The 12,022-nt window shown below is 35.0% G+C and overlaps 1 protein-coding gene across 1 annotated transcript in view; it reads left to right on the plus strand.

The window, feature by feature from the left end:
- Positions 1-6,501: 6,501 nt before the first annotated feature.
- LOC137659107 (rhoptry surface protein CERLI2-like) overlaps positions 6,502-12,022 on the plus strand; it is a 68,926-nt gene continuing 63,405 nt past the window's right edge. The window contains exons 1-2 of the mRNA XM_068394186.1: positions 6,502-6,565; positions 9,731-9,870. Coding sequence (XP_068250287.1) covers positions 6,502-6,565; positions 9,731-9,870 — 204 coding nt within the window. The remainder of the gene's footprint in view (positions 6,566-9,730; positions 9,871-12,022) is intronic.

Below are 12,022 nucleotides of genomic sequence, written 5' to 3' on the forward strand. Positions count from 1 at the left end.
TACAAAATTTACTCCACAACTTAGAAATTTCAGCACTAGCTGTTTCATCCCAGTTCGAAACTTGCTGGCACAACTTACGAATAATATGCTTGCCCTGCAGCATTATAGGTGCAAATATGCCAATAGGGTCAAAGACAGAGGACAAAGCTGACAAAATCTGACGCTTTGAGGAAGCACCCTTGTTCAATTGCTTAACCTTTAATTGTAAGGTATCTTGGTTAGAGTCATAAATATATCCTAAAATCTTCACTTCAGAAGAAGCTACCTTTTCATCTTCATCAAGAGTAGACAACAAAGCAGGACAATTAGAACCCCACTCCCGTAAAGGCAACCCCCCTGAATTCATAATTTCCTTAATAGAATTGATAATAAATGGCATCTGGGCTCCCTGATTAGAAGAGAGCACTAAGTTATCCATATAAAATTTGTCTTTAATCAGAGAAACTACTTCATTCCCTCTATAGCCAGACAAATGATATTGAATATTATAATTCAATATAAAGGGAAAACTTACAAATCCAAAAATTATGGTATTATACCTATAAACAACAAATTTCCCATTTATCTTTCTAAAGAAACAAAATCTATTTCGATCAGACTCTAAAGATAACCTAACTTGGAGAAAAGCCTTGACTATATCAGCTACAACTACATAATAATTATTCCTGAAATACAAAACCAAAGACAACAAGTTGTTCATCAAATCAATACCAGGGAAAGCGGCTTCATTTAATGAAGGAGCTTTTCCCACCTTTAAACTACAATTAAATACAGGACGGATTTTAGTGGTGGCATTTTCATCATTTCTTATGACAGGACGATGAGGAATGAATACTTGGCCTGCGGCTCTATTTTTAACAGGCCCAATAATGCCAAGCTTCTCCTGTCTATCAGAAACTTTCTCATATTTAGAGGATATATTCTGATCTTCTAACTTAGAGTAAATCTGCTCAGCAACTGCCAAAGAAATCTTTAATTTGTTAGGGACTTTTTCAATTAAATCCCTTTTCCATGGTAACTGAACGTGATAATATCCTTCATGAAAAGAAACTGATCTAGCAAATTCAGCAACTTGTTGGTCTTCATAAGGAAGAGAATTTTCATCTTTAATCCCAATCGATTCTAAGTTGTAGAAATTGTCGAGTCCATACTCGACACAAGAATCAGGAAAGATATAATTCAATGGATCGAACTTATAGCCTACTGGATTAACTGCAAAATTTACTAATAACTTCTGTTTTCCAAGATGCTTAGGAGGAACAAATTCCAGAAGTCTAATCTTATCAGGCTTAGAAGTCTGTTTAATCTCCAAATTAAGGGAAGAATTATAAAAAACTCTAGATTCTCTGTTACATTCAGGTACATATTTAATTTCCTTATTAGGAATAAACCTAACAGATTCAGCTTTACCATTATAGGACAAGACTCTACCTCTCTTACTGGTTTATCTTTAACACAAGGTTCATGAAAATAAATCTCTCATAAAAAAGCTTCCTTTGTGAAGGATGAACAAAATTGACTACTGTACCAAATGGAATAACCCCATTGGCCAACTTAATTACTCTAACCTTAATATTAAACAACTCTACAGAGTCTAAATCTAACTGACTAAATTCCTGAAGGATATCATTCCCTAGGATACCTAATATATTTACCATTTCAGAATTTCTCCCTAGGTAATTATTACATACAGAATAACCTACAGATTCCATTTTTTTAACTAAAGAAGGCAACATAGGAATTTGGAGGGAAAGATTAAAATTTTCCAATGCAAAAAAAAAAAAAAAAAAAAAAAAAAAAAGACAACTAGACTTTATCCCACAAGGCATTGTTAAATCAGCTGCCAAATGAAATCCCTTACTAACTCTAGCTGGCAACCCAAAAGAAGAAACTAACCTAGACAAAGGAGCACCACAATAATCTCCTAATTTACTATCAACAATTTGTTTACTAATAACACTAAACTGAGCTTCAGTGTCTAATAGAAAACAACATTTAAAAGATGTCCTACCCCTACCAGCTTTGAGTGTAATAAAGGGAACACATATTTCAGACCATGATTGACAACTTAATACCTTTTTACCAAGATCCTTAATAGCATGAGGACACATTGCTCCATGATGTTCAGATTTATTGCAAGAAAAACATTTATAAGGTAACAATGATTTATTTCCCGGACATTCCGAGGCCCCCATGCCTATCACTCAAGCATTTAATGCATAAAGTTAGTTCTTCAGCTCTATTCTTCCTAGCTTGCAAAGTATCAAACCTAGTGCATTTAGAAGAGTTATGACCTGTTTCTTTGAAAAATTTACATCTACCAAAAGATAAGGTTTACTGGTAAATTGAACTTTATTAGAGCCATTACTAGCAGTAGATTTATTACTATACTTTGATTGTTGGAAGTTACGGTCTTTACCTTCATATTTAACTTTAGGTTTTGCATCAGAACTTTCATTATGACCTCAATTAAGGCTTGTAATAATACTCTGATAATTATCTAACAACTGGTTAAAATTAGGATATGAAGATCCTGTAGTTCTAGAGAGTTCTATCAAAAAATTTCTAGGAAGTTTCCTATTTACAATTTTGCTAATTAGCAATAGAGCAGCCGAATCGACTTCAATCAGATTTATACCAAGTCCCTTCAAGTCAATGAATTTATTATTCAAAGATCTAACCAAAGATTCTACTTCACTAAGAGATTTTACTTCAGAATTGTTCAAAACTTCACCTATTACTTGATCAATTGTGTTGTCTTCATCCAGAAAATTAAGATCTAATTGCTTAAAAGCCAAATCAAAACCCTCATCATTTACTGTAATGTTTTCTACTACACTTAACGCTTCACCTAACAAATAACCCTTTAAATAATTAAACTTTTGAGCATCAGTTAAGTTAGACATACCAGCCAAAGCATTATTAAAAGCCTTCTTAAAGTTAAAATAGGCAAATGGATTAGCTGCATTGTTTTCAAACTTCTGAATTTGAATAGGAGGGAGAGGTAACATTACAATTTTGCTTGAACTATTTTGAGGAGTATTCTTACCTCCAAACAAATTATCAAATTTTACTCTAAATTCTGACAGAGTTTTTTGTATTTCAAAATGATAATCTCTTGCTACTATCTAGTTCATCTTCAGCAGCAATTTCACAAATGCTTGCGTCAAAATTCTTAACTATTACTAAATTAGCATCAATTTTATGAATAAATTCTTGTAACAAATGACCATTAATTTGATCGTCCTTTAAAGAGTCAATCTTCCTAACATCAAGAGTTATTAAACCCTTAACATAAACCCTCTTTTTAATTAACTTTTTTATTTCAGCCTCATTCATCTTGAACAATGTTATCAACCAATACTAAATTACCCAAAGAAAAATATAAACTTAACTTAATTCAATGCAAAGCAAGTTATCATCAGTTACTTCCTAATGAAAAAAAAAAATACAGCATATTATGCTAACAGCAAAACTAGGCTAATCAACAGGTTATTTAAATGAAAAGGTTATGAACTTAACCTAAGCTTAAATTAAAACAAGTATAAATAATGACCGATACTGCCCCTTTCCTTATAAGGAATAACAACAGTATACAAAAAATCCTACAAATCATTGGTGCCCAGGAACACAAAGATGCGACTAGGCCTAGACCTCCTAGGGTTAGCGAAATACCGCTCAACTTCAACCTTGATGTTTTCAAAGGTTGCGCCCCCTTCGCAGATGTAATTAAACCCGTCACATTCTTCCAGGCGTAAATAAGATAACCTCCTTACCCAGCTATGCACAATAACAAGAATCATAGCCAAAGAAAAACAAAACAAACAAGACGAAAAGTAAACTGAAGTCTTATGGGGTAAAAAAAAAAGGTGAAATTCAAATATGTTAGAATTATCTAACTCAAATCAATTAAAGGCAAGTATTTATGTTTCAACTCACCTGCACTATCTCAAAGAACAATTTCTTCTTAGTTTCGAATCTAATCTTCTTAAATTCACTCATTTATGGCAGAAAAGAACACTCGTTCTCTGTCCGGCCGGTTCCGCAGATTCTCGCAAGACTGAACTCCTTGTCGGACCAAAACTTATCGTCTTAAAAGCAAATTTCAGGGGGAAATATGATGACAATTTGTGTGACTTGTGCAAAGAGGAAGAGGACACTACCGAACATTTATTTTTATGCCCAAAATTAAAGAATGTAGAAATAAGTTTAGGTACGCTGAAAAATCCTAGCAGGGATCTGGCTGCATTTATAGGTAGAGCAATGCATATAAAAGAAGAGTTTAAGAAGTCCAAACTGATTACCACAACAGGTTGCCAAAACTGATGATAGCAAGGTGTTAGCCTATCTAATTTCAAGGTAGAAGGGAACAAAAGTAAAGATTGAGAACCTCAATATGATATTAATTTATTTAAGGCCCAGATGATATAAACTTAATAACAATAATAAGAATAAGCTTAGAAGCTTTGCGCCTATCTATAAAGAGATAGAGTGCCCGCAAACTTATTTTGCGGAGTGAGCAATAAGGAACCAGGAACCAGGTCAAGTCCGTTTTCTTTCATTTTGTCCGAAACTCTTGAACAACGTTGAAAATAAAGACGAGAAAACAAAACTGTTTCCGTATAAGGAATACATTTAACAATAAATTAATTAATTCAATTAGAATATAAAAGGGGATAGTTAAGAATTTACATTTAATATTAACAAACGGCAATCATTCAGTTTACTTTCCGTCCATAAACGAACACCAAAAATGAGGACAAAAAGTAAGAAAAACGAACTAGTCAATTCGACTATTCTCCTACGAATGCAATTACTATTCTCCAGTCAACTATTTATACAATAGTGTTAGCGACTGACGTAGTATTTGTGAAGAATTTTCTTCACTCTTCTTTCAATCGTATTTTTAACTCTCTTCTACTAATACTATATCTACGAGGATTAAAACTGGTAGGCGAGCATGACCATGAATGGGAGGTAAATCAGTTGTTGTTTGCGGATGATACTGTACTGGTAGCAGACACAGAAGAGAAGCTTGACCGACTAGTGACAGAATTTGGAAGGGTGTGTGAGAGAAGGAAGTTGAGAGTTAATGTGGGTAAGAGTAAGGTTATGAGATGTACGAGAAGGGAAGGTGGTGCAAGGTTGAATGTCATGTTGAATGGAGAGTTACTTGAGGAAATGGATCAGTTTAAGTACTTGGGGTCTGTTGTTGCAGCAAATGGTGGAGTGGAAGCAGATGTACGTCAGAGAGTGAATGAAGGTTGCAAAGTGTTGGGGGCAGTTAAGGGAGTAGTAAAAAATAGAGGGTTGGGCATGAATGTAAAGAGAGTTATATATGAGAAAGTGATTGTACCAACTGTGTTGTATGGATCGGAGTTGTGGGGAATGAAAGCGATGGAGAAACAGAAATTGAAAGTGTTTGAGATGAAGTGTCTAAGGAGTATGGCTGGTGTATCTCGAGTAGATAGGGTTAGGAACGAAGTGGTGAGGGAGAGAACGGGTGTAAGAAATGAGTTAGCAGCTACAGTGGATATGAATGTGTTGAGGTGGTTTGGCCATGTTGAGAGAATGGAGAATGGTTGTCTGCTAAAGAAGGTGATGAATGCAAGAGTTGATGGGAGAAGTACAAGAGGAAGGCCAAGGTTTGGGTGGATGGATGGTGTGAAGAAAGCTCTGGGTGATAGGAGGATAGATGTGAGAGAGGCAAGAGAGCGTGCTAGAAATAGGAATGAATGGGGAGCGATTGTGACGCAGTTCCAGTAGGCCCTGCTGCTTCCTCCGGTGCCTTAGATGACCGCGGAGGTAGCAGCAGTAGGGGATTCAGCATTATGAAGCTTCATCTGTGGTGGATAATGTGGGAGGCTGGGCTGTGGCACCCTAGCAGTACCAGCTGAACTCGGTTGAGTCCCTGGTTAGGCTGAAGGAACGTGGAGAGTAGAGGTCCCCTTTTTGTTTTGTTTCATTGTTGGTGTCGGCTACCCCCCAAAATTGGGGGAAGTGCCTTGGTATATGGATGGATGGGACCCCTTAAATGTTCTCTCCTACATTGAGTTTTCTTTAACAAAACATAGGGAGGACTATTCTAAACTAAAATTTGTTGACAGAGGCGCACGCCATGCTCGTGACGTCACAGCGTAGATACGCACAACAGAGGGCCTCAGTGTAACCCCGGCGTATGTTGGTTCTTTCCTTAAACTACGTGGGTCCAGATTAAATTCCTGAACTGAATTTTCATATAAATTTCAATACTGCTGAATTAATGCATCTTTTATTTCTCAATACCAATTAAGGTTTGTTAATTTTAAGATGTATGCCCATCGTACCAGCCCATTGCTAATTGATCATTAAACTATTAATTTTTAGCAAGCCAGAATAGGTAGTATTGTTGTATATATAAACTCCCTTAGAGCAGCAAGATTTCTCTAAAGTATTTAGTACAAAATCCTGCCTCCTCTGCACTCCTTGCAACAATACATTGCCCTGTCCTGAAGTCCCGATATGGCGCCCCCAATGAAGTACCGTGCGCATCAAGCTCCTCACCTGTCTGGAAAGGTGAAGCCAGGTAATCTCCCTCGACCTTAGTGTCAGGCCCATTCGTCAAGAAGCTGTCGTGACCGACTGACCGGCCCGGTCAGTTGATCTGCGCACCTCTGGCTCACACCCCCCCCCCTCTCTCTCCCAAAACTCGACTCACGGGAGACTGCTACCGGTCGGAGAGATTGAGAAGAGGACCCTGGTATACCATAGTTGCAGCCAAAGTGAGAATTCTTGGGGTGAGCCAGTCAAGAGTGCAAAGTGCAACCAGGTTAACAGCCATCACGGGCATAGGACTATCTTCAAAGGAGTGCAGGTACTACATCAATGGCCATAGTTATTCCCCCATTTTTTTTTTTAGCTTAGACTAATTTTAACTTGCTTCAAATAACTGGCTTTTACACTATTCAGACTGTGTGTGGTGGGATTGTGTGTAAATATTTTTCCGTTATTATTTCTTGCTTGGAGACTAGCACAGTCTCTGGGTCACATGGGCCACGTGTCCGACCCCATTTTTGATTATTGATTATTTGCAGACCATGTGTCTAACTAATCATTTTCATTATTTTAAATTGCTTTCAATTTACATTTCTTTTATGATTCCATTTTTGTGTTGTTAAGATGTCCGTTTTCTTTTAATGTAAATTTGTGAAATAAATCAATATTAGGTTAATTAAACCTCTTTCGTATTTTTGCTCCCTCATTTATTTCAATATGCATATGAATATTTGACCACGGGACAGAATACCCAATATTTAAAGAATAAACCTAAGTAAGTCTATAGGTGGAAACAGCGAGGAACTTTGTATTAATATATCTGCTTCGAAGGTAAAGATCCTTATCTTTAAACTTTTAAATTTTACTTTACATCACTGCTCCCATTTTGGATTTTGTCTAATTACATTAACGTAAAATACCTGTCCAGCATCTCGCTGGGGTAGCTGGGACGGAGTCGGAACAGAGCCTAAGAGCGAGATATCTATAGACCTGACAAAGCTAGAGTAGGCCATAAATTACCTTAATTTCACGTGTGGAGTTCTCCGGCCTCTGGACAATAAAATTTCCCCCTTTTGTATTTAAGAGTGATGGTTAGTGAACTGTGGTAGTAAAGTCATTAACAGGGTGTTTGTGCTAGAGAGTAAGTGCTCATTATCCTCCCCTGTTGATCTTTGAGTAACGACCATTAGGGAGACTTTCCCGGACTAAGTTCCCACTCAGAACATAAAAATTCTCCACAGTACTGAAGCTATATGCTTCGAAGGTAAAGATCCTTATCTTTAATTCTTACTTTTAAAAATACATCACTGACCCATTCATTGCCTTTGTCTGTCGAGCATCTCACTGGGGTCCCTGGGACAGAGCCAAAACAGAGCCTAAGAGTGTAGATGACCTTAGATTGACAAAGCTAAGTAGACCAACAATTAAATACTTTGTCACGTTGTGGAGTTTTTAGGTCTCCGGGCGGAGAAGACTTTATTATAAGAGTGAAGGCTCATGCACTACATCATCAAAGATATTAACAGGGTGTTTGTGTCTAGAGTGATCATAGGGCTCCTTTTCCTCCCCTGTTGATCTTTTCTTACATTGTGTAAGGAGACTTTCCCAGAACAGCAAGTTCCCACTCAACAGTTAAATAAAGATATTTCTCCACATTTATATATGTAAAATTATATATATATATATATATATATATATATATATATATATATATATATATATATATATATATATATATATATATATACATATATATATATATATATATATATATATATATATATATATATATATATATATATATATATGTGTGTGTGTGTGTGTGTGTGTGTGTGTGTATGTATGTATGTATGCTCATATGTGTGTGTGATGTAAATGTATACATATAAGAAGAATAATATCTTTCTCTAATATGGAAATGTACTGTATGTCACCAAAAACCTTTTATTCGAGAAATTGCTTCTGAATAATAATTCTTATAAAGAATGATTCACTACATATATTCAATCTAATATCTTTGAATCTTTTCTGAGTTATTAAGTTTATGCAATTCAACATCTTTTCATCTTTTCTGAAGTAAAAGATGGACAAGTGAATTTTCGGCAAAAAAAGGGGTTCGGGCATAGCTCCCCCTGCCCCCTACTCTCATGATTATATATATATATATATATATATATATATATATATATATATATATATATATATATATATATATATATATATATATATATATATATATATATATAAAGAGAGAGAGAGAGAGAGAGAGAGAGAGAGAGAGAGAGAGAGAGAGAGAGAGAGATGATTGCAATTGTGTATTTACCGCTTTTATCGGTCATTTATTATTCATTTTATTTGCATTGTAAATAGTTTTATATAAATTTGTTGTTTTAGTGTTTTTTTCATTTCTAAGTCTAAGAAATATATTTTGTACATTATTAGTTGCTAATCAATTGGGAAATTCAAATTAATAATGAAAAAAGTGGGTGTTTCTTGTAAAATGATGGTATTCCATAATTATGATACTAAATGTAGTTTGTTATTATTATAAGATATAATAATGTTCATACCCTAGTATATAATTACCGGAATAAGGGATGAAAATATACGAAGAATAATTAGAAACATCACTAAGTGTTACTCTGATTGGTTCAAAGTTCTACTTCCAGGGCAGTTCGTCACTGATACTCAGTAACTCAGTTCGTGAAGAGTCGGGTACTTAGTCGTTTACGTGTTTTCTTTATGGTGAATTTTACATCTACGGTGATCATATAAGTGAATTTCTGCGTCGAATAGCACAAAAAATTAATGGCTTCTAATTTGGCAACATATGGAAATATTATGAAGATATAATTTATATCCCAAGCTTAATAGGTACAGTAAGGCTGTAAAGAATATATGCTTAGAACCAATTCGTCACTTTCTGTTCCTATCTACTAAAAGGTTCGTAAAAGTGTTTTATTATTTTATGCTTACATTATCAATTAAATTCACGAAATATATTAATAAGCCTTTGTTATTCTTAATGTTAACTAAGGTTAGGCTGAGGTTGCTTGTCATTCATATAAATTAAAGGGTTTAATTATAATTGATAGCCTGTTATAAGGAAGTCGTATCCTAGACCCATATTATTACAGTTTCAATCACATTCGGATATCTAATGTTTCCTTACTTGTTACCATGTTTTTTTTTTTAGATGATTCGGACGAAAATGTTGCTCGAATCGAATGGAAATTAAGGGTAACTGAAATATTTGCCGATGGATGTTGTATTTTGTTAATGCATTGTGAATTTGTGGGTAAAAATGTCTGGTCGTCCTTTGATTTTGGTTATGATGTATAGGTAGCCTACAGTAAAAAATACTGAAACCTGATTGGTTGTTTTGTTTCAAAACCACTAAATTAACTGCGATTTTGGAATTTATATGTCTGACTCCTCCTAAAAACAGTTTTTGTCCATTGACTGTCATGAATTCCGGTGTGCAGGCTTGCAATGGTTGTTCCTCTTCATATTTTGACGTTTTTGGCCGGTTTCAGACATTAAACTCCAGATGTGGTAAATAGGTTTCTGGGGGAACATTTAGTGCTAGCTAAAAGTGTTAATTGCCTCAAGTGCTATTATTATTATTATTATTATTATTGGTAAAGTTTTACTGTAATACAGATTCTCATTTCGAACAGAAAATATATGTTTTTCTGTAGTAAATAACGTGATTTGACAGAATTTGACCTTCATTTCAACCTCAAACAAACAGCAACCAATTCAACAAACTTTAAGTAGCCGAACTGGTCGCTGTTATTAGGATGAAATGAAGGTGAAAACCGGTCAAATCACGTTATTGTCTACAGGAAAACATATATTTTCTGTTAAAATGTTTAAATATAATATCTTTTGTTATATACTGTCAAAATGATTAAATATAATGACTTGTTCAAATTCCCTGTCACTTTATTCACGTATGTACAGCGAACGCTAACATTAGCAGTGTTACCAATGTTACACAGCGTTACCAACATTACGATGTAATTGCTAACATTAGCAATGCTACGGTAATATTAGCATGTGTATTTTAAAGCATTTTTCAATATACCTTTTACACTATATTAAAAGGTACAAAAAGGGTACAGAACATAACAAACCCACCTAACGTAACCTAGAAGTTCATAACATTAGCAACACTATATATAATGGTTCTTGTTCCGCCGCTGGCTCACTTACGCTTGTAGGAAAATAAAACATCAAGCTCATATGTACTGGCAAGCAGTAATATTGAGCTTTGCACGCTAACTTTAGCAATGTTACTCTAATATGCAATGTTACGATAACATTAGTAACGCTAAATATAACAGTTCTTATTCTGCCACTGGCTCGTTTACGCTTGCAGGAAAATAAAACATCAAGCTCGATGCACTGGCAAGCGGTAATGTTGAGCTGCGCACACTAACAAAATAGTAAAACTAACACATTAAAATTAAAGAAATTAATGACTTACTTTTGTGACCGTGACGTCGAAACTTGTGGATCACCGGGGTGTTGTGACTGTGAATCTACAGTATAACGTCTTAACTTCTTTGTCATAGTTTAGTACTGCACTTGAACACTTTAAACGTTGGGCTATTGCATTACGAGATTTAAGAAAATTATTGGAATTCGTCGAAATACTTTCAAATATGGATTACTGCAGTCGTTACAAGTTTCTAAAACTTTCATCGTAAAATACGCAAAAAGACATCACTTGAACTAACAAAGACCTGACTTGGACAAAGGTTTCCACGGAAAAGGGTTTGTTGGAAGGTGGGGGTTGGAAAATATTAACCCCCCCCATGCAAACTATCCATATGTATGTGTTTGTGATTGGTTAACAGAAAAGCAACGGAGTCTAGAGAGTAAACATGAATGAACCAGAATGGGAAACTTGTCCAGAGCAAGTATTTATGTGAAATCTGGGCGTGACAAGGTAATAACAAAATGTATAAAAGTAATATAGCAAGATAAAATGGAATGTATGATAAATGATATTTAATGGGAATATAAAATGAGGTGATTTTATAAGATATCGGATAATAAAACGAGTAATTCTTGGGTCAAACGTGATATGTATAGTAAGATAAAATGGAATGTATGATAAATGATATTTAATGAGAAAATAAAATGAGGTGATTTTATAAGATATCGGATAATAAAACGAGTAATTCTTGGATCAAACGTAATATGTATACGAGGGTACAGTATTACATAAAAGGAATGGTATAGCTGTACTGAATCAAGTAAATACTTGAATAAAGCGGGTGAAGTCGAATAGTTGAATGATGAGGTTAAAATGACGTAGGGGAAAATGGGGAGGGGTTATAAGAAAAGAAGTAATCCTATTGGTGGAGGGCGAGTTTATGCGCAGAAGGTCGAAAGTTGCTATGTACATACGAACGAACAAGAGCGACTACAATCGACCCATAGAATGTCAACAAATAAATGAAAAACACTGCTAATG

The sequence above is a fragment of the Palaemon carinicauda genome, chromosome 19, assembly GCF_036898095.1.
Source record: "Palaemon carinicauda isolate YSFRI2023 chromosome 19, ASM3689809v2, whole genome shotgun sequence".
Classification (NCBI taxonomy): domain Eukaryota; kingdom Metazoa; phylum Arthropoda; class Malacostraca; order Decapoda; family Palaemonidae; genus Palaemon; species Palaemon carinicauda.